Genomic DNA, 23,999 nt, shown 5'->3' on the forward strand with positions numbered 1-23,999 from the left:
TTTTGAGATGGAAGAAGGCGGCTTTGGTGACGGATTTGTTGTGGGATTGGAAAGAGAGGGTGGAGCATGTAGATGGTGAAAAGAAGGGGGCCCAGCACTGAGCCTTGAGTGCTTGGTTGTCATAAAAACTCAAAAGGTGTTTACTTTGTCCAGTTTGGGCTACTGTGAAAACCATGGCCGCCTCCGTAAAGAGGACCCACTCCCGATGTAAATATAATGTATTTAAATATAAAGGGCACATTTTATGGTAAAGTTAACAACAATTTGTATAATTTAGATGAAACACATGAGAGAAAACATCACTAGGATTTTTTTTATATTAAATCCCTTTCAGATAATTTCTTTCCCCTGAACCTTTAAGCTTTGTTATGTATGTTTAGCTTAATATACACTGATACAGAACAAGGAATCATCTTTTCTTTGTTATTGTCCTTTGAGGTTGAAATCTGTCTTGATGTTGGGAAGGCGGCGCTCGATGATTCCCCTCAAAGGCATTTAAACAAAAGTAATGCCCCTGTTCTGTAAATGTAAGGAGTAGAAAGTACAGATATTTGTGTTAAACTGTAGGGAGTAAAAAAAAAAGTTTAAATCAGAAAAATAAATACTCCAGTAAAGTACAGATACCTGAAAAAGTACTCTAACAAAGTATATGTACTTCATTACTTCCCACCTCTGGATACAAGGTTTTATAGATATTAAAGGAGAAAATCTAAAAATTCATAAACTTGATTTTGTAGAGGTTGAAACGCTTTCATGACTCTGACAGCCAGAACTTTTCATTCTCTGAGGTTGAATGTCAATAATTAAACAACATTTTTATCTAAATAAAACTAGAAGGTTCTGTGGAGACTTCTCAGACTCTATGTTAACAGTCTCAGTCATGGACAACAACCACAGGGGGGCAGCACAATGCCACGATTATCTCCAAACCTGAAGTCGACCACCACAGTCGTCTCAGGAGAATTTACCATCAGACCACATTATGATAATCTGTGTTATAAAGAAGCTGAAGTTTTTATTTACTTCTCTGAACATCTTCTACTAATCAGAAGTGGAATCTGAAGAATGACCCCAGATTGTTTCCTCACAGTTTTTCACAACAACATAGATCAGAGGCTTTATCTCACTACTGATTCACACCAAACTTCTTTCTTTCCCTCAGTATTAAGTGGAACCTTATTTGCCCGAATCTGTGGTTTTCAAGCAGCGACACATCAGATCTCAGGTCTGATTCTTGAGTCTTATAACCCCCAATAAAAAGTAATGTGTTTTTTATCAGTGTGTACACTCAAAAAATCTGCCTCATTCTGTATCTAATCTTGGATTCTTCAGTACAGTAACAGGAACGAAAATAACTGTGAGTTCCTCTGAGTCACATCCTTGACAAGGTCACGGGATGGGAAGACAGTGCTCCTCACATGCTGTTCTCTTAATGCAGGGTTGGGTTTCATACATAAACAATATGCGGGCCTGTTGTTTTCTCTTCCCACCTGGGAATTTTTCACAGGCTTTCAAACCCAACAACAGGCACAGGCACAGGTCTCTGCAGATATACACACACAAAAACACAACTAGTTCATTTATTTTCAATTTCAGAATAAATCACCTTGAGATATTTTAATAACCTGCATGAGTAGTGCATTATAATGAAGTTCTCATATATTCTACATTCTTTATTTTCAAGTTTATGTGCATCCTTTTTTAGTCTTTATTACAAACATATGTGGCAAAAAATTAACATAATTAAAACATCATATCATTTTTTTCCCACACACATTGTCAATTTGCTCTGTGGTATAAAAAAAGAGGGTTCTGACTTTTGACAACTTCACTCAGTGAGGATCAAATCGCAGCAGGAGCCTTTGATGAGAGCTTCACTTTCCCGCCTGTGTTAAAACTGGAGCGTCGGATTACAGCCGCACTCTCACAGGTTTTGTGATGCAGCCCTGATTGTGTGATTGAGTTGTGTTTGTTGAGTCTGGATGCTTCAGGTCGATCAGATAGAGTCGGCTGTATCAGGTCAGATCTGAGTGCGGCGGTTGCTCCTGTGCCATTTTGAGTCTCTGAGCACGACCACCAGCGGGAAACCTTCACAAAGCTCCGGAGAGATGCACAGAGAGTTACTCGTGGTGTCATAAGAACAAAGACGTGTTTTCCTGCAACATAAAGAACCTTAAAGTGCATTTTCTATTATTTTAATGCCAAATCAACATGGTTAGTAAAATAAAAATTATTAGAAAGAAAATCAACAGTGTATTTCCAGCCTTATCTTGAAGAAAGTCATGTGACTGAAACACAAGCACATGAGTAAAGCACATGTTTATATAGGTCATTTGCTGGGTGGGATTTGCAAAACAACCAGGATGGTAATGGTTTCAGCATATGTATTCATTTCATGTGTATATGGCCATCTGATCCTGTTTGTGCCGGGTGGTAGTTGTCTGCCTGTGAGAGCTTCATATTTGATTTCAGCTCTACCTCATCATGCGGGGGCAGGTGAGCGCAGAGTGGATAGCAAACACCTGCAGCCGGCTGTGTTTCTCAGGGCTCTGCGGGGCCACCGGGTGCTTGCACGGCCCGGAGCCCGGATCCGAGACTGACACATGAGGCCAACGGTCAGGATGAGTGTGAAGCACAGGAGATGAGTTAGAGGATGGCAACTGTGTCATGGTTGAGGAGGGAACTACAATCCAGCATATCATGTTCCTATGTTCTCATACAGAGATACCTTATGTTGTCTGGATGTATAAAATGATTTGGATGTTTTTTTCTGAAAGACAGAATCCAGCTAAAAACATTATATGTTGATGTACATTGGTTTAAAATGTGTTTAATAAAGTTAGAGGTTAAGTTAAGCTACAAATGTCACCACTGTAATAATGATGATTGCAAAATAAACTTTTTCAGACAATCCTCCTCATTGCCACAAACTAGGTCTGCACATTTGATGAAGGCAACAATACAGCGATGACAATAAAGCATTGTCATTACACCAAATAAGAAAATATGTTTTACATGTTATATGGGAGTATGTATTCATTTTATTTGCCAAAAAGTAATTTGCAAACAATGAAATGTACGATATGTTTTCACGCATGTCGTGGGTCAGTTAACACGGGTTAGTTTTAATCCACATGAGACCTCTGAGGAACAAACAGAAATCTAAATGTTCTTATCTGGGATTTGTGAGGAGTATAGTGCTGTGAGGAAAAAAGTGTTGACACCAATCACAGACGTGAAGCATGAAATTGATTCTTCTCTAAACAATTTGATGAATCACAAACGTGTTGGAAACGATCAGGTCATCGCGAGGCCTCGGTCTTATCGAAGGACTCTGTTGTCAAACAATCTGAGTTATTTTAGTTTCCATTCATTTGTTGTAGTGTTGTGCTTTATGAAATCAGGTGAACACCTCGAGTGAGGAAGTAAAAATCCATCACAAGAGTAATGTTGAAACCGATAACGATTTTCACTATCAATACATCTAACAGTTATGTTCTTTAGTCATTTATTTATCAGTCTATAAAATGTCAAAAATGTTTATTTTAATGTTATAAAAACTGGAAACTACGAAATACAAGTATTTGTATTTGAGGGGCTGAAAAAAACAATGTTAAGTGTGTGAAAGAACCTCAAACTGAAGATGACAGTTGCCCAGGGCCGGACTGACCATCTGGGTGGCCCCTGTGCCTCCTCCCCTCTCCCCACCCCCCAACAACTCATACACAATTTACTCCAAATCTACACTGAAGTACACTGTATATACATGAAAACAGTTGAGCACTGAAACATTTTAAACTTTGCAAACAGCATCTGCTGCGGAATATCCTGCGATACTGCTGAAAGCTCCAGAACCAGCTAAATGGACCAAACACAAACCATATTGACTGTAGGTATTCTGTGTTTCTATCAAAGGAAGGACTACAAGAGAAAAAGGGAAATTATTCCCCAAAAAACAGAGACACAGACTTTTTATTGATCGAAACCACCAGAAAAATTAGACAGAAATTGGATTAGTTTACAGTTATTTCTTCGGGGTGTGTTGCTCATAATCATCTCATTATTTTCTAACAGCAGGTTTTACTCGGAAAAACCCACCGTGCCTTCAACGATCATTTGTATTAACATTAGCAAATTCCATGAAAACATCAACAACAAACCACAAATTGATTTTACAGTGAAGTATTGCCTTTGCAGCTGAAGCCTGATCACCGTTAGTGTGATTCTCTGTCTACGCTCGGATCAATGAGCCGCACGTTGTAGCACTGAGTGATACGTTCCCTCATTGTGATGAATTTTCAATTCCATATACTGCAAATATTAGAGCATCAGATGTGTACTGATGCATCAAAGGAAATATTCTATTTACACATGTTTTTACACTTAAAACCACAGTGTTCTAGGATCCTTTTCTTTAAGAAATTAAACTGATGCTCAGAGTTACTTGTTGAGATGATGGAGGAGACACGTCCTGATGAGGAAGGTTGAATTCAGACACGAGAGACCGATGGTTTGCTGCTGAGGCACTTACAATGACAGCGCTGGATCTTTAAATGACAGAGAAAGAGCAACACACAGTATTTATTCCATGCCGTTGATGTGGCACAAATATAACCTGTAACATATAGTTTGAATGGTTTCTTATAGGGACATACATCACCAAGGAAGCTTTAAGTTATAGTACAGCTACTGTATGCTACCAGTGACCTTGACCTCTTTAAATCATCTTACGTAATGCAAAGACAAGTCAGCAATGACGTATGTGGACCTAAACATGCACAAAGTAAGATCATGCTGTAAAAAGTTATATCAAACAGAAACTTTAGATTTGTCACCTATTTTTAAGATTTATTATGAAGATTTATACGGTTACTTTCTTTTAAACCAGTTTCACACCTCTGGTAATATTTCATACTTTTCTAACTGTCAAGAAATCGGCTGAAAAGAGCACAACCAACACTGAACTGAATGTTCCTCTATTATAATGAACATGAGCTCTGCAGTTTATTGACTCAGTCCCACATATGACACCCTGCTGCTGTAAATACACACTGGGGAAAATAAAAATAATCCTCAACATTGTTATTCTTAACCCTTTACCCTTTTTAAAGAAAAAAACTAAATCTTGTGGTCCTGTTTTTCAAGATTATTATATTCAGTAAATATATAAATATGGTCAGTGGAGGAGATTGACTTTGGTCTTTGTATGTGATTAACACTCAACATATTAGGGAAGCCTGCACCTAGCTACAACTAATACATACCTCTGTGATAAATCCTGAAGATAAATAATAAATAAAGATTAGGTTTGTGTTATAACTGTTTTATAGTGCTGATTCAAATCAAATGCCATTTTGTAGGATGCACTTTGTGGTGCTGTTGATTTGTTTTGCATTATGTTAACAGGTGTTTCTATTATTTTGTCCACTCTTTTTATATAAATGGCTGCAGGTAAATATAAGAAACACAAGAATAGTCATACATTTGAATCAGGGCGGCTCTGATACCGTCATGACGATAAGGTTTAAACAGAACTGCTGTATTAGATTGTGTTATTTTTAGCAAGGCCTACCTAATAAACTGAGACCTGAGTGTTTTGACAGTAAAAGATGTATCCATTAAAGCTCCAGCAGCAATCTTTAACGTTACACATTAGTTAAAGGTCAAAGAACTTAAAAGAACTGTAGAAGCAGAAGAAGTTTTTATTCAGTCAGAAGAAAAACAGACCCAAGTCTCCTCGTTTACTTTCTGCAACACTGCACACTGTAGCTGTATACACCAGTAAATACCTTTACTCTAAGTGTTGCCTTGTGCATCACAATTACCCACACACAGCCCCGCATCAGACCGTGAGTTGACTTTTATGTTCATGTGAATGTGGGCTGCAGCGGCAGCCGATGACAGCTTAATTCCCGGGCCCGGTCCCCCCCTGCTGGGGCCCACCGTTTGTGTGAGCTGACAGACAGAGATCAGACTGAGGAAAGATGAGTGGGAACCCTCCGAGTGCGCTCAGGTTTCTGGGCAATATGAAAAGATTTGTCCGAGCCATTCAGATCTGACAGAGTTTCCCATGTTCTGCACTGCAGTGGGGTTTTGTTTAAGTGTTTGGATAAAGAGACGCTCTATCTTTTTCATCTGTGCAAACACAACAGACTCACGACATCGACATTGTGTTTGGTTTGGGGCCTTTAATGCCACCAACTACAACGGCATGCCACATGTTGAACCTTTCTCTCGACACAGTCCGGGGGGATGAGGGGCTCCAAACAATTACCTCGGAAAAGGCAGGAAGCAGGTGAGCGGGTGTGTGGGGGTAGAGCGAGGGGAGTGGGATGAAATGAGCTGGAAAGAGGGGTGACCTCGGTTTAAAAGGAGTTGGGTAATAGAGGTTTTCGGCCAACATGAGCAACAGAGGTCAGAGGGAGCAGGATAAAAAGGATTAGGGGACCTGGTGAAAGAAGGTTGTACTACTTTGATAGAGGTCAGAGTGGAGTCAAGGAAACAGGGGAGTGCTGCTTTTCAACATCTAATTTTGAGTATAGTCTTTTTTTTCAAACACAAACCTGAGCCTGAGGAATGTGATTAATGCAATGTTGACCTTTTGAAGATGACGCTGGGCGAACCCCTCAAAGGTGCTGCAATGACACGAATGTGCTTTATTTTCCTGCTGATGAGTAACGCTGCGTCGGTCTCCACGCAGTTTAACGGATACAACTGTGACGCCAGCCACCACAGCAGGTTTCCTGGTGAGAATAACGCAGACAGACTCATTCGCTCTGTCCTTCTTTGATTCCGACTGCAGATATTGAACACAAGATAATGATTCTGTCAGAGGTGGAATTTGCTCTGGTTTTTTAATTTGGCGAGTGTACTTTGGATTAATTGGGTATTTCTCCACACACTGTGCAGTTCTATTACCTCCCTGTGTGATGTGATGCATTCAACTATTTACCTCAAAACATAAGACCACAAAATGTGACACTGGCTTGTTCTACTAACATGTAAAATATTATTATGAATTAATATTGATATTATATGTATTTAATAATTTACCCTGTCAAAGTTATTTATATATATATCAATACATTGTAGATTGTGTATATTGAGTTCTTCTATTTTTGATAATTTTTATATTTTTCTTTTGAATCTCTACATTGTGGCCTTCGTGTCTTTTGAAAGGCTTTGTTGTTTATATATTTACTTTTTAATTGATCTTATCTTGTCTCCCGACGTTATAGACAAAGTACAAACATTTCTCAGTTTTACACAATCCAAGACAGAAGCACATCAAGTTAAAGCCTTTTTTTTTTTTTAAGCATTACAACCCTAATAAAAGCAGGGTTAATTACAGCCTTGTTTTACTAAACTATATTATTTTTAGCTACATGTACCTGACTAAAAATAAAATCTTACGAGTGCAGATACTGCATAATATCAATTTGACAGCTACTACAAAGATAATGTTTGAGAATGAACTTTTTTTATTCAAATGCATCTTCTCCTTGAATGTGCCTGATTCGGCCTCTTTGAACTCCTGATGATTGTTTTCTTATTTAGCTTTTTTAAAGTGTTGATTGTCATATCACATTTGCAGTATCTTAATCCTACAGATGTAAAGTCTTGTTTTAAAGGTGTCAGCCTGGGTCTGTATTTATCTAAAAACTGCTGAAGTCAAAAAATTTAATTAAAATACTTTTTACTCATAGTCACAAACTTCAGAATAAATGATTCTTAATTATACTCTTAAGTATTCAACAATAGTCTTAGATCAAAGAGACTGATGCAGGTCTATTAAGTTGGTTTAGAGCAGATCACAGATGGCTGCAGCGCAAATTAATAAAAGTGATATTAGTTGTGTTAATCACTCTTTGTGCATCTCGACTGTGTGTGACTAAATTATAGTCTTTTTTTAATGATGAAAACCAGCTGGCAAATTACTTTACTGCTCCAGTGTGAATTTCTTCTGTTTCTACTTTAACTATTTTATAAGAGTATTAAAGTTCAAGTGTGCAGGATTTAGAGGTGTCTATTGGCAGATATTAAACATCATTTTCATAAATGTGTATTAATTGGGGTAAAAAATACAAAAAACAACAAAATGGAAATATTTTACCGACACATATATATCAGTAAAATTATTATATTTTAAATAATGAACAATATGGTAGATGTAGATTGTTGTCTTTTGTTAGTTATTTTTGCATCGACCTTACAACCATGTTATTTGAAAGTTGCTCTTTATCGTGTTGCTCTGAGTCGCAGTGAGTTGCTCTGGTAACGTTGTTCACACTCGGTGAACAGCTGAGTTTGATCAATATGGACCTTTCAATATGGGGATTTGATCCCTACCATCTAATCAGACACTGTTTGATCCCTGAGATTCCAGGTAAGTATCAGTGTGGTGGTGAACGAGCTCTGGCTGCAGACGATTGAAAACTTCCTTCCTCCTTTTCTTCCTGAACCCTCTTCCTCTGTCTTCCTGCAGGAGAGCGGGACGTCAGCGTGTACTGCGGGGTCCAGACCATCACCTTAAAGATCAACTTCTGCCCGGTGCTTTTCTCCGGCTACACTGACGCAGACTTGGCCCTGAACGGTCACCATGGTGACATGCAGTGCCGTGGCTTCATCAACAACAACACCTTCCCCACAGCGGTCCTGTTCAGCATCAGCCTCAGCACTCTGGAGGCCTGCGGCAACAGCCTGGTGGTAAGGAATACACAAACACTAAGATGCATAGGCAACGTCATAATGCTGTTTATTGACCTGGGAGAAAGCAACGTGTGTGGTGTGTTTCTCTCTGCAGGTCAGCACAGCCTACGGGCCCAATGCCTATGGGAACATGTCTCTGGTACAAATTGGTAACATCTCAGGCTATATCGACACCCCTGACCCGCCAACTATAATCAGCTACCTGCCCGGCTTGTTGTATAAATTCAGCTGCAGCTATCCACTGGAGTACCTGGTCAACAACTCACAGCTGGCATCGTAAGTTGCTAACAAAAAACTCCTTCAGCACCAAAAGAAAGCTTGACCCTCATGGAGTCAGTGGATTAGATATTACTTTTTAAAATGTATTTATTTAATGAAGAAATGTGTTTTCCTAAACGGTGGCAATGATAAGCCTTTTAGTTTAAAAGCCTGAATGCGTTTGTGTCTCATAATATTTTGAGAAGCATTTCTTCAAATGTTTGAGATGCTAATATACATCCTCTAAACTGTTGTCTTTCAGTCATGTAAATAAATAAATATACTCTAACTTTGTGATTACATCCCATCACACCATCTGCTATCAAAGTGTTATTCTTTTTAAGTGCACCAGCCATCTCCAAAAAGATGAAAAATAGAATTATAATAACGGTGTTGAACTCTTCACAGCTCCTCTGCTGCTGTTTCTGTCAAGGACGGCAATGGTACCTTTGTGAGCACGTTAAGTATGATCCTGTATAATGTGAGTTCACAACCACACAAACCTTTTTTTGTACACAATCAATAAAAAAAGTTCTGCAATTCATGAATCTTTTAATTGTAAGTATCAGAAATACTTTTGATGAAAATTGAGTTCATGATCTCTGAATCATCATTTCAATAGATCCATCTTTATACAACTGGTGATGTCTCATTCTTATTGTAAATAACCCTCTCAATTAATGAATGAAGATTGAGTTCATGAGCTTTCAATCAAGTTGGTGCTTTCTTCTAATGAATCCGTCAACTAAAAGAAAACTGATTTATTTTCATATTTTTAATTTATCTATTTTTATTTATCCTATATTTAACCAGGATGGTCCCAGAAAGCGATTGAGATGCATGCATATAAATTACATCACCATAATCTAATACTCACAAAAAAGTCATTTGGACTCATCTTTTTCTAACAGTAAATGAAAAGGTGTTTTTAATTGAAAATAGAAACCTAACTTCTGAGTTTTGCTACTTTTAAAGACAATGCCATGGAATAAATAATAGTGTCATCTGCATAAAAGTGCATGTTTGACGTTTCTAATCCTGAACTAACCCCATTTATTTAGAAAACAATTTTTGTCCTAAGATAGATCCTAGAGGAACGCCTGTCTTGACCATCTTAGATGAAGAGTTGTAACTGGCTATGGACACACATTGAGTTCTTCACAGTTTCTCAAAAGCCTCAAAAGATTTTAAATGTTTTGAGGCTGAGTGCCACTGACAGGGCAGCTGCATGACCTGGCTTCCTCCTTTGGTCGTGTCATAATGTCACAGCCTCTAGAGGTCACCTAACAATAAAATGTAACCATTAAACTATGTAACTTTTCTTTTACTTTTTACAAGAGGAAAGTTTTGGACCAATGCATTGTTGGTTTATGTCCCTTCACTGGATTTGTACACAATATCATAAATAGAGTATCACAAGCCTTGTACTATACTCACTATGTGACAGTTTTCCTTATTTGTTCCTAATCTCGTGCTGTTTTTTTTTTGTCCTCCACAGGATTCAACATACAATCAACCTCTTTCTATTCCAATGGCTGGACTGGCTCTGAAAACCAGAGTATTTGCTGCTGTGAAAGCCACAAACTTAGACAAAAGGTTCCAGATAATATCCGACCTTTTACTATTGGATATTCTCCTAATTTTAAAATGTCAGAAATCTAATGTAGCAGCAGATATCTTATCATTAACAACAACAACAACTTCAGTGAAGCACATATGATATTTCGGTCAACCACAACATCTTTCCCAGCATCATTTTTTGAATGACGCCAGGAATTAGTCTTTTTTCTTTGCTTTGCCTACATTCATTATGCCATTATGTTATTATTCTAAGGGAAGGCGCCAGCCTGCAGCAGAGAAAGCCCGAGTTGTATTTTCCCATGTGCAGTTAGATCTCTATCCCTCATCCCATCTCGCACTTTTGTCCTTGTGCAGGTGGAACATCTTGATGGACTACTGTTACACAACCCCCTCAGGGAATCCTAATGATGAACTCCGCTATGACCTTTTCTTTGGGTAATCTTTTTTTTTCCCACTCAAGATGATGACTTAATGAACCACAAAAAGAGAGTCATTACCTATTCAGGTCCTCCGAATGGGTCATGCTCATGAATGCTACTTTTTTCTTCTCTAAGTGCTTAAGCATACATCAAATCTGTCATGTTCACAGTGTGCATGTAGCAGTGCATATCATCATGTATGTGCATATCTGTGTCCTCTTTGACGCAGCTGCTCTAAAGACCCACAGACGACAGTTTTCGAGAATGGGATGAGTCAGATGGGGCGATTTTCCTTCGAGGTTTTCCGTTTCGTTAAACACAGACACCAGAAGATGTCGACTGTGTTTTTGCACTGCGTCACCAAGCTTTGCCGGGCCGACGACTGCATCATGCTCATGCCAGTAAGTGTAAAAACCAAGCATCTGAGTTTGTGTGTCCCCTGACCTCAATGAGGACTGGAATCTGATGATGTGATTGGCAGATTTGTGGGCGACGGCGGAGGCGGGATGCAGAGGAGAGTCATGATTCCCTACCATCAGCGTCTGGGAACGCAGTCATCACTGCTGGACCGATCATCACCAGGAGTGGTATAAAGAATACAGTGTCTCTTAAAAGATTAGACTCACAGGCCTGGGTTAGGAATGCAGAGGCACAAAATCTGACACATTAAAACTAGTCACACATTTCAAGGTTGTTTGTTTAATTTTTAAGAAAGAGAAAAAAGGAAAACTGTAAAAATTGTGGTTTTACCAAGGGTTCAGTCAACAGCCTCTCACTCAGGTACAGAAACCTTGAAATTGCTGCACTTAAATCTGTTCAGTGGATTAAACCAATTATCTTTAATATGTTAATAAGCAAGCTTTACAAATAGTAACAGGATTGTATTGTCTTAAGATACAGCCACACCATCTCTTCCCCTGTATTTCAAGTCCTAATGCTAAGCTAAGCTAAGAGAGTGACATCAATCTTTTCTTCCAACTCTCAGCAATAGAGCAGATATGTATTAGTATTTCGATAAATCAGTGAATCCACAGTGAAGATTAAAGTATCTGTAAAAATGACTCTGATAAACACTTTGATAATCATTTTTCAGATGAGACTCCTGTCAACAACTCCCAGCTCGGTAAGCTCCCTCATGCCATGTTACACAATGTAAAAAAAAAGGTTTTAAATGTCACCTGTCACTGAAGATAGCAGATACCGATGGAAATTGATGATTTACGGCAACGACACAAAGGTTCCACCTTCTCTTTCTGAAAAAAAGAAAAAAAGAGAGACAGGTCATCACGTCAGAAACACGTCACCTTCATCCTTCTGCTTTTGTTCATCTTTCCACCCACCAGCATCTGGAGGCTCCTCCCAGCCGATGAACCCGGTGACCAGTGCTCTGATCTCAGGCGTGGTCGTCCTGGGTGGGGTCAGCGTGGGCTTCCTCCTGCTGTCGCTTCGCCTCCTGCAGAAGTCCCGCCTCCCAACAACCTCAGCCTCAGGTGTTTGGAACCCCAGCTTCAAATAAATAAACTGTACATCACATAATTGAGTAATACTTTCTAATACAGCCACTGGTTTACAGGGTGATTTTATGGTATCAGATTAAAGGTCAGGTTCTTAAAACATACGTATTAGTTCACACTAGTACTTAGTAAGTTAAGTTTAAGAAACATGACAAATGCACCATATGGTCCAAAAGTGGCATTAGGACCCTAGTGTGTACCAGTATGGGAAAACAGCTGCATACATACAAAGTAGACACAATATAAGTACCTTAAGTACATGACATAGAACAGACACATAGACAAAATGTGTGATTGTGCCCATAGTACACTCAGTATCCCTAAAGGATGAAACAGAGGGAGCTAGAACATAGTTCAAATCATTTCAACTATAAAACCAGATGTGATGTCCACACATGATCAAAATCAAATAAAACTTTATTCATAATTTGTACTGAGCTGTAAGAGTATGAGTTACAGTGCTGGGAAACAAATGTTGATGTTTGGCAAGAAAATGGTTAACAATCTAAATGTGTCATCAACAGAATTAGGTTGTTAACTTAATTATTAAGTTTCTTAAGTAATAGGGATTACCTATTTTTGATCCAACACACAGGAGAAACTCTCTATAGGTTTTTGATAAAGTATTTGTATAAGAACAAGGTTTGTGGGCTGCAGTCCAATGTGTAGCTGTTATCCTTTTAGTACTTTTTAATTATACTTCATTGTTTGTATATCATTGTTACCATACCAACATTTACAGAAACACTTTTATTTCTGTCAAATGCCTGATTGTTTGTTCCCTTTCTTTTCTTTTCTTTTCTCCCACTGCTCTTACATTTTTAGGAACTAGTCAGTATTTAATTATACAACAAAATCACACTGTAAATCATTGACTGTATTATAAACTCTTACCCCTCTTTGTACTGACAGTATGTTGAGGCCACTGATTTTAACAAACCAATGCTGATGTGTTGGCATGTGTGTGTTCCTCAATACATATTAATAAAATTTGTACTGTATTGTTTTAGGTCTTGTGTATTTATTGCCTTTGATACCTCATCAAACAAACAATAGATATATTTAGTGTGTATGTGAAGACATGTTATCCTATTTTATATTCACAGTTGTTTTTATTGTGACACAACGCTGTAAACTGTTTAAATGTGTAGCATGTATAACCCTGTGTACTATTAAAATTTACAAATAAACAATCAGTGTTTTGAAATGAAGAAAGTCGATGTATTGTTGCATGTTTCAATTCAGCTGCTGCTGCAATATCAGTATGTTTCGCATATGTACATTTATTTTGGCTCTTAGCTGCTTTGTAAAATTTGTACCTATTCACTAACTTTCTCTATTTTTTCAGTCAATGCGAAGCTAAACTAATATCCTAGCTTTATCCTATACTTACCACACATATCTCTTAAATCATCCCTTTAAACTTTAACTTTAAACAGGTATTTTAATAGGAATCGAGATCAGTCTAAGTATGTTGATCGCCCCCTGGTGGCTGGCAAAGGTCAGCTAGCCAAATCATTTGAATATCGGCTAAACAAAACCATCTCTGAGCTGCTGGCACTTTAACTGCACATATTTGTTATGTGGGTAAAAACTTTCATGGCATATCTTCAGTGATTTATCCGACTACGATCAGTAAAGTTCTTTTACAGCGTCACGGCCTTGTGAGTGTCCAATCTCCAGGGAAACGAACAAAACACCGGGGCTCATTTGATGACCGCCAGAATTAATCTTTCAATTTTTCCTTTATTGATTTCCTTTTACGATGACCTATATAAACGTCTGCTGGGCGGCCGCTGCGTCTCACATGTCTGACTCTGCGGGTGTTTTTGTGACCCGCACGGCTCTGCTGCGTTCGCTGCTCTTTATCACCCTAATCCCTCATTTCAACAGCCATTTTGGGATGTATTCAGAGTCCACAATGACCACAGATAACTGAAATGAGAGGAATAAATGCTATCGTATCTCTTTCTCTCAGTTTACTATCTGTTGTAATTGATTAAACTCTTCTCCCACGATGGAAATGAGGCTGGGACTTTACTTTGGATGTTGACGCCAAAGAAGACGTACACACACTGTGAGTAATATACGTGAGGGTGTTTGTGTGTGGGCGAGAAGGCAGAAAGGCTTAGCATGTTTAAGTGCACACGTCATGACAATAACAATTTGTCCAGCATTTGTCTGCGTGGTTTACAAAAGCCTGACAGAGACACCCATCCTCCAACTTGACCCCGATCAGAGTTTTCTCTTCCCAGATGGCTCACCTGACAGGATCGGGTTTCCAAGGGTCACGCGATTGTTTTCTTTGAGTTAAACTTCAACATTAACCAAATAAAAAACAATTCTCCATTTCAAATATATGTGAGTTTGTACTTTCTACAACGTCTGACGCAGAAAAGACAAATATTCTAACGTAAATCTTGTCCAAGTTACATAAAAACATTCTGTCAACAGTCTGACTAAAATGTATGTTGATAACAACATGTCACTAATAAAACAATATAAAAAAAAAAACATATATAATATTTTTTGTGATGATGTTTAAATTAAAGGTCATCCAGTTTACATTAAGATTAACACCTCACAAGACAACAGCTCCTTCTTATGTGTGAGGTCCCAGGTGACAACAAACCATACATGCCCTCACTTTATTAAGTGTCATATTAAGGAAACAGGGGCTGCGTTTCACACACAAAGGCCTCGTGGACTTTGTTTAAACATGTTACTTCGAAGGCGACTGTGTCGGGTTTCATCATTTGCCTCCAGGAGAGGACCACGGCACCTCAGCCACAAAAACTGAATTGTTCACGTGCAAACCGAGGCAGCCCCAGCAAAGTGGCATTGACCTTGTTTCCATCCAATCCTAAAACAGTGCTGTGACTACACAAGGTCAGGTTCACCTTATATACAACAGCCCACTGCGCTCTCATCCTAAACCAGCAAAGAGACCGCGGAGGTAAGGTCCCGGCTAAGATAACATCTGGCTAAGATTCCTTGATTGACAGTTCTGGATTAAGCATCTAAAAAAAGTTTTTTTTCTTTTTGTAGAAATCACCTCAGTGGATTTAGAGATGATTTCTTCCGGATTTTCTTTTGGGATTTTCTGTGTCTGACATCTGTTGTGTTTGCCTCAGCTTTTTTCACAGAGGGCAGAGTGGGGACATGGCTTTATTCAGCTTCCTTATCCTGACCTCCCTGTGTATTGTGGGCCGAGAGGCCCTCAGCTTATCCGACTGTGGAGTTTACGCCAGAAGACCAGGTTAAAGACCTTTGTTCTCACATTTTGGTTTCAGACACGAGGGGTTGTATTGATATTTCAAATGTAGACCTTTAGGGAAGCAATATTGATTTTAGTTCAAATATTGAATTAGCACACTTGTATCCGATGGTAAAAATATGTCCTCACAGTAAAATAGTAGATGTTTGAACAGGGATGAGAAATTTTATATTTCGATTTTTCTGATTTCATTAACTGTGCTGGTGGTGGAGTGTTTTTTTCTTCAAATTTGACATACATTTTTACTTAACACTTTTATTTTATTAAATTTGTTTTGTCATATGCCTATGTATGCACAATATTTTTCAGAATTGTTTTGACACATTTCCTCCATTGTAAGACGCAAAGTTGTCCTGATTGGTACGATTCTACTCAAACTAATGAAATTCATGTCAGTTCAGTCTTTCGTTGTCAGTCTTTCGTGATAATGCTTTTTTATCGTTATCAGAATATACTGATATCGGGGTGATGTGTGGTACGTCTGCCATCGAACTAGCTATTCAAATCTGCCCTGCGATCTACACCGGATACAACGGGAGCTTACTGATCCTGAACCGCATCCGGGACAATGTGGCCTGCAAGGGGACGCTGGACACCTCGGTGGCACCTCCTGTGATGAGGTTCAGCTTCCCCATCAGCGAGGGAAACGCCTGCGGAAGTAATTTCTTGGTGAGTGTTGCATCAATAAAGTATCCTGAATTCAACTCTTGATGGTGGAGGTGATCGTGGGGCTTGTTTCGTCTTCAGCTAAAGAGAATTAGAGCAGATTTAGGAAACCGAAAGAGAAGCTGTGTTTTGGGCCGAGCACGAGGAGGAGGCAAGAGAAGAGAGGGGAGAAATAAGAGGATTTTCAGACGAGATGAATCAGACTGCTCTTGACTTAATGTAACACAGATGGATGCAATCCTCTCTGTGGAGAGGGAGAAAGTTTAGAAAGCTGTTCCACTTTCTTGATGGGATTTCATCACTGCTGCATGCTGTGCGGAAAGACGTTGGCCACCATTTATTTTTAACCATTTCTTAAATAATCAAGATCCTCCTGAATAATTCCTCAGACCACGAGCGCCCCAGGGACGGGAATCTTCTCCGACTTCTCCAACATCCAGACCGTCAATGTCAGCGGGGTGGTGCGATCCTTCGACCCAACCATCGGGACCATCACCTACAACGCGGAGCTCAAGTATTACTACTCGTGTGCTTATCCTCTGGAGTATCTCATCAACAACACCCAGGTGGACGTGTAAGTGTACAATTATCGTATGTGGGTTGAAAACATACGTTAGCACCGCTCATGTTTCGCTCGCGTGACAAGCGTGATCTCATTCTTCCTTCTCCTCGCAGGTCATCCTCCACCACGGCTCTGAAGGACAACAATGGGAGCTTCATCAGTACTCTGAGCATGGCCTTGTACAAGGTGCCACCTTACACCACTTCTCACACACTATACATTCCCTTACATCAACACTTTTGTTCAATGTGTAACTGTAGAAGATTAATCTTATGAAACAGCTTTTATAATTTGTATTCTTAAATATCATCCCTCTCTTCTTTTGCTAGGATGATAATTACACCAAGCCCCTTGCCATGCCCCCTCTGGGTGTGGAACTGAGGACAAACATCTACGTGGAGGTTGTTGCATCCAGCCTGACATCACAGTAAGATCCGTTAACATTATATCCCACCTACAGCCTGCTCCGTGTCTGGTTCAGACCTGAGTAATCAAATTTGATGTAGTTTTGCAATTTTTACAAAATTACATAGGAACTACAGCTTTTCAGAGTAAAGTTTTACATTAAAAACATATACACATACAAACAGAAGTTTCAAACACTTACTAAATGAAAATCAAGTCATTTTTCAGTTGTTGACATATCTACCAAAGAAACATTTCATGGGGTTTCATGAACAAAACAGGTTCAGGCCGAATTATTCAATATTTTGTTAAATGGAGAAAATAAAGAATTAAAGTCAGAAAAATGTATAGAAACTTATCATCTCACAACCCCTCAGATTTCTCTTGTGGCATTTAAAGAGACCCGACACCCAATATTAGAAACTACCAATATATACAGATATGTTGTATAATGAAAAGAATCCAGTTTGATATTGAACTATTAACTATTAAAATCCATTAAAATTCCACCAAGAGCAGACACAGTAGTAAATGATTCTTAAATGAAAATGAATCAGTTTTAATGACCTATTAATGTAATATGCTATATAATGATATATCAATTCAAGGGACATTTTTCTGCAAAACAAATACTTTTACTTTGATACACATATCAAAGTAAAAGTATTTTGTACTTTGGAGTACATGGTCTATTACTTTATTTTTACGGCTTTTTAAAGCAGGATTGTTTAACTTGTAATGGAGTATTTTTAGATTATCAAAAGTTCAAAGTCACTTCTGCCACAACTTCTATAAAGAGAAAACTCAAGAGTTAAAAAGTTCTTTGTGGACTGACTCCTACAATAATTAACCCGAAAAAATTATATATAAAATAAAAAAACATTATCCTACAATATCACTTCAACTATAACTTATTACTCATGGTGCACAATTTCCATTTTTTGTTAATTCACTCCAAAATTTGAGCTGTTGTGTGATCCCCTCTGTTTCTGCACTGCAGTCATTTATGAGCTACTCTTAACCAACCTAGTATTTTAGTTGTTGTAAGGCTAAATATGAAAAGCAGTTTTAATCTAATGTCTTTACTTTAATCTTTCTCTAAATTCGAAGATGTAATTCTTAGCAGTTTGATAAATAACAGGTCCTGGATGCTGATAATCCATGGGAACTGACAGCTGATTGATAGCTTCATAAAAACACGTTTTCCATCTCCTCTAGTCTCCAACCACTGGACTGTGTTAATAGACTGTAAATCTGAGGATTCCACCTGTGACCTGGAATCTCTGACTCGGTGCTGGGGACCTCGTTGTTTCTCCACAGGTACTTCGTGCTTCTGGACCGGTGCTACGCCTCAGTGTCTCCGCTGCCCTCCAACGACAGCTCCTTTAATCTGTTTGTCTCGTAAGTCACAAAACACCTTAAAACATTGTGCGAATAAAGTGTGAGCTGTCTTCCTTTCGTAACTTGTACGTTTCTTCCAGTCCGTCATGGCCTGATAATGAGTTCTGTCTCTCGGTCCAGCAGTCCAGCTTTAAATTTAAACCTTTCACACATACCTGCAGGTTTTCCTGTCGTCCGTGTAATGAGTAAACCGCAGCTACCTCTAGATTCAAAGGGAGCCCTAGTCTTGATTTCAACTCCCTGCCTTTCTATCATTAATTCACTGATTGTATTTATCCATGTGATGTGCAAATGGGGCACTTGTGAGGTACGCCTTTTATTGAAAGGTGCTCCTTAGATCAGCTGACCACCGTGCTGGAGAACGGCGATAGCCAAAAGGCTCGCTTCTACTTCCCAGCGTTCCGCTTCATCGAGCAGCAGAACCAGACCATCTCCACCTACTATCTGCACTGCATTACTCGGCTCTGTGAGCGCAGCACCTGCAGCTCCTTCAAGGTACTGGATGGCACCACATGCATTTCAAGCAGAAATTTCCAGTTCCAGCCAGATCCTCCTTAACTCAAAGTCTGTCCGTCTGCTCTGATCCACAGAGATGCAGCAGGAAGAAGAGGAGCGTGGAGACCACGGTCGTCCAGGACAGCATCACTGAGCCGTCCGTGCTCACAGTGGCTATAAGGGCCAAGACGGAGAGCTGTAAGTCCTCTATGTGTCCTTGTCTCTGTGCAAATGAGGTCTTAAAAGAGTCAGACAAAAGATTCAAAGTCAGTATTAACAGTTCCCTTGAGATACTTCTCAGACATCATCAAGTGAACTCCCCAAAGCAGAGCGAGTCACATACAGAGAGGAAAACATCAGGTGGCTATGATTGGCCGTCTGAAATTGGGAACATGTAAATGGCCAAAACATGAGCACTTTAACACACAGATGGGGGGGCAATTATAGAAACTACTTCACGGGAAAAATTTGTCAATAGAAAAATAGTCTGACTACTGCTTTTAATCTGTTTTTAATCGTCTAGACCCTGAAAAACTCAGCTAGGTGCAGTTTGTCTGCTCTCCTCGGCTTTTACTCTATCTCTTACTATCATTAGTTTATTTCTCAAATATCTTTGGGAAATATAATATTTTGGAAAATATGAAATGAAATGGTCCCTCATAACGAAAGGCTGACTTGTTCTGTCTTTCTTGCAGCCATTCTCCCCAAAGACGAGGGTAAGTATGTGATTTATGGAACTGATTGCCATGAGAACAGCCATTCACAAATTTTCTACTAATTAGATTCCTCCAGAAATGAAATCACTTCTTATCTTAACATTTTATTTTTATCCTGCTGGAATTAAGCATCCCGTAATGGTATCACTCTCATTTGTGCACAGCGCTCTCCGGTGCCCAGACCGATGGCAAGGGCGCGTCTGTCGGCCTGGGAATTGCCGTGGCCGTCCTCATTGTGATAGGGGTGACGGCCATTTTGATGGCGGCTTCTTTTTATCGAAAATTGAAGCGGCTAAGCTAGCAGCCGCCCATAATGCTGATGAGAGGCTAAATGACATAATGAGTTTGACAGGGTGACATTCACAAGCTGGTGGAGGTGCATTAATGTATGTATGTAGGACTCTGATGTACTGAATCAAACTATTGATTGGAGCACTTAATGTTTCTGTCCGACCTTTCACAGACTGCCACAAGTTATGGAAGGTGACGTCTGTATAATGCACCCATTACGATGATGAAAGAGAATAAAAGAAAAGAAAAGACAGAAATAAAAGAGAGAATACGAAACTCCTCATTGACAGCAAGCTGTCAGTCTTCAGATTTGTTTTCAGTAAAAATTTGAAAAACAAGATATTACTTGGCGAGCCAGGGTCTGTCTTAACCCACAGTGATAAGAAACAGACACAAGAGCGGCATCAATCTTCTTGTCAAGAACATTTTACCATATTTGACTTTTCCTCTAGCAGCTGCAGTGAAAAATAATAAAATATATATATATATGGCGAAAATGTGAATCTTTACATTTCTGTCTCACATAAAATTTGATTTATTGTCAGTATGTAAATATTCTTTGATTCACGTACTCAGACTTGTTTTGTTTTTTTTACACGCCGATCCATAAATCTGTGTATGAATCCTGAACCTGAATGACACAGAAAGTGGATTTCACATTCCTACTTGTGATGGTTTGACAAGCAGCATAGATTTGTTTTGTATTGTTGGGCGAGCCAGAGCGGACGTGTTGTATGTAGAAATTCATGTATAATGGATTGAATTTTAGAGACATTACTCTGCATTCTGCTGCTCATACAGATTGCATGGCTGAATTAAAAATCTATCATTTAAAAAGGATCGATAACAACAGAATGAAAAGGTGCATTTAGTTATTTATTTGCAGAATATGCTTGTTTGGATGAGGTATTCAAGCCTGCATAATATCAGGGGGGATTTACTTAGTTGTAATGCTTGTAATAATGTATCATCTACTGTGGCAACTGTTCTGAGAAACTATGTCCATTTCCACAGAGTCAATGATGTCTGCTGTGTATATTTGTGCCATTTGTTTTTGTCACGCATGCATTATTACTATTAAAGCTTGGAGGATACGAAACAAGAGGTTGTGTCTTCTAACACTAGACCCTCACCTGCAGTTAAACTGTGCGTGCTGTGAGCGCCGATGTCAGAGAGAGCATTTCACAGTCCACATGAAACGATTTCGCAGACACAAGAAGATTTTCCTCATCTTCAGTTGAGTTCACAAGAGTTAGTATATCTGACACACGAGCCCCCGTGTTGTTTTATGACTGGAGGAATGTAGATCGTACAAAAAGTGGAGCTGTTCAATATGAATAGTTGTATTTCAAATTCATATTTTCAGGAGGCTCCTTCCCTTTGAGCTTTGAAGCCAAAGGATAAAAGAAAAATGTATGCTGGGGTTTGTGGAGTCATGTTTTTGTAATGATCCTCCACTAGAGGGTGTCTAATCACCATTTCTTTAATTTCATATTTTCAGGGACTAATATATGTCACTAATAAGCACCTGCAGAGTGCCATTACTTAATTAATTTAATTAGTACTGTAGATTGTTAAGCATCGAGAAATTTCCATAAATACTGCCTGAGAATCAAGATATTAATTTCTAAATGTTTTGAATCAATCAGGATTAAATGAATATTTTGCTCTGACATCATCACAAGCGTATTTCTCTTCAAACGTAAGTTATATATCAGCTCTGTGAAGGGATGGAAAGTTCACAAGTCGCCGCTACTTCTCATATTTATGTGGTCATTGGACGATGAAAAGCCAGATGTCACCTCATGTACACCATAAAAACAACGAGCAAAGCAATCAGCTGGCCAGACAAATGATCTAATCATGAGTTCCTGTTTTGTTAAGTAGGCCATGACAAACTCCATGACAAGACGACCCACTTTGAAACATAAGGGGGATAAATCAGCTGAGCTGGGAACTGGCGCTCCATTAGAACTGCAGTGACTGTATGTTCAGGATAAATCACCCTTTGTGAGTTGTCTGTAATTTAATTAAAAAACAGGGATAAACGCACGCTCTGTCGCTCTCTAATGGCGTGGACATTAACCTTTGGAACCAGCTGTGTTGCCCTCTAAAATGTTAATAGCTGTGGGGAAAACAGAGTCAAAAATCTGTATATTGCACTTGCTGCTCCTGACGATGCATATTTTATTGTATCTTATCACATTTAAATCAAGTCATGTCGTGAGACGTGTTTTTGTAAGCGGCATTTGTATTGCTGCCGTCGGATCTGTGTTTATTTAAGACTATTTTCTGCAGAAGACATGAATTCTGTCTGTGAGGATGAAATTGCTCTTTCTTTTTATCAGCCTAACGTTTTGTTTTGTCCTCAGCTGAAAGAATAATTGTCCTGTCATTTCCATTCTAATTAATATGCATATGAGGCTGTCTTAAGGCTATACATAAGGTTTAGTAGACAGCAAAATCATGAAAAATTGATGGACCAGCTGTAGTTCAGGGCGGGCATATGAATAAGAAGACTCCTGGAATATGACGGCTTTGAATAAACAGTGACAGCCCTGCTAACGAGCTGATGTGATGTGATGTTCTAGTGTGAAACAAAGGCAAACAAGCGGGGATGGGTTCAAGGCAGGTAAATGTGAAAAACTTTATAAAGGTAAGACTCAATCTGCTGGACTGCTGAGCGGGCAACGTCATGCAGGAGGGTCCAGCTGTTCCATTAACCTTTTGTAATGAATGTAGCTGGGAAGCTGTGCAAAGTGTAATGTCATAATCACGTCACATCAGAGCCAGAAGAATGAGAGACCTATAGGGCAGCTTTTCTTTGTTACCTCCGGCATGTGTTTTATACATCCCAAGATTTGGGAATATTGGTTTCTTAGATGAGAAGATTGACGACACTTTCCTATCTGACAACCAGGCTGGACACTAGAGCGTCTGGCTGGAAAGTAGTCTGTCTCTGTCTCAAGGTACAAATATACCTAACAACACACTTAAAGCTCACAAATATATCTTGTGTGGATATTTCTTAAACAGTCCACAGTACACAAAATCCTGTAAATATACAAAGGTTCTGAATTTTTAATCAGCAAATTAGTCAATTAGTTACTCAAGGGGCAGATTTTGACATCTGTGTTGTGCAAATCAAGCCAGACGAGCTGTTTCTCCTCCTTAAATTACGTTTAGCCAAACTAAGCCAAGATAACCTAGCTAAATCCTCACTTTAGCTCTCTTTGAGAAATCGAATATGTTGTTGTTGTTGTTGTATTAAGGGGCTTCAGAGGTACTGGTGGGTGGCCACCCTTCAGCCAGGCTGTTTCCCCATGTCTACTACTTATGTTAAAACAAGCCAAGCTAAGCTAAATACTAACTTAAGCTCACTGTAAAATATTAAATACAGTTATTTGGCAGTTTCTGACTGGTTGTCAGAGTTGGGTATAGAGTGAGCCAGGCTAGGTGCTCCCCCATTTTCCCTTTATGTGACGTTAAGCTAAGATAAAGTAAACTAATCTAGCTAAATTCTAACTTATCTTTCCTACAAGTTTATTGTGGGGCTTCAGAGGGAGAAGGTTTTCTTACCTTTGGACAGAGTTAAGCAAGTTTTCTCCCAGTCTCCATTTCCATTGGGCTTTTAGCTTTTACCTAACTGTCTCCTAGCTTCAGCTAACGGACATATGAGCACTGTGTTTTTCTAAAAACTCTGAG

At 39.1% G+C, this 23,999-nt stretch overlaps 2 protein-coding genes across 2 annotated transcripts; both read left to right on the top strand.

Moving 5' to 3' along the window:
* The first annotated feature begins 4,753 nt into the window (after nt 1-4,753).
* On the top strand, nt 4,754-12,497 carry LOC118106356 (zona pellucida-like domain-containing protein 1). Its single transcript, XM_035154819.2, has 12 exons — nt 4,754-4,783; nt 5,963-6,085; nt 6,608-6,746; nt 8,486-8,706; nt 8,804-8,985; nt 9,376-9,448; nt 10,466-10,563; nt 10,903-10,983; nt 11,197-11,368; nt 11,449-11,554; nt 12,061-12,090; nt 12,311-12,497. The coding sequence occupies exons 1-12, from the start codon at nt 4,754-4,756 to the stop codon at nt 12,481-12,483; spliced, it is 1,428 nt and encodes a 475-aa protein (XP_035010710.2). The 3' UTR covers nt 12,484-12,497.
* A 3,146-nt stretch (nt 12,498-15,643) lies between these two features.
* LOC118106765 (zona pellucida-like domain-containing protein 1) lies at nt 15,644-20,304 on the top strand. Its single transcript, XM_035155537.1, has 10 exons — nt 15,644-15,740; nt 16,207-16,427; nt 16,814-16,998; nt 17,100-17,172; nt 17,316-17,413; nt 18,712-18,792; nt 19,119-19,287; nt 19,383-19,485; nt 19,983-20,003; nt 20,168-20,304. The coding sequence occupies exons 1-10, from the start codon at nt 15,644-15,646 to the stop codon at nt 20,302-20,304; spliced, it is 1,185 nt and encodes a 394-aa protein (XP_035011428.1).
* The last annotated feature ends 3,695 nt before the right edge of the window (nt 20,305-23,999 follow it).

Source organism: Hippoglossus stenolepis, chromosome 4, assembly GCF_022539355.2.
Source record: "Hippoglossus stenolepis isolate QCI-W04-F060 chromosome 4, HSTE1.2, whole genome shotgun sequence".
NCBI classification, from domain to species: domain Eukaryota; kingdom Metazoa; phylum Chordata; class Actinopteri; order Pleuronectiformes; family Pleuronectidae; genus Hippoglossus; species Hippoglossus stenolepis.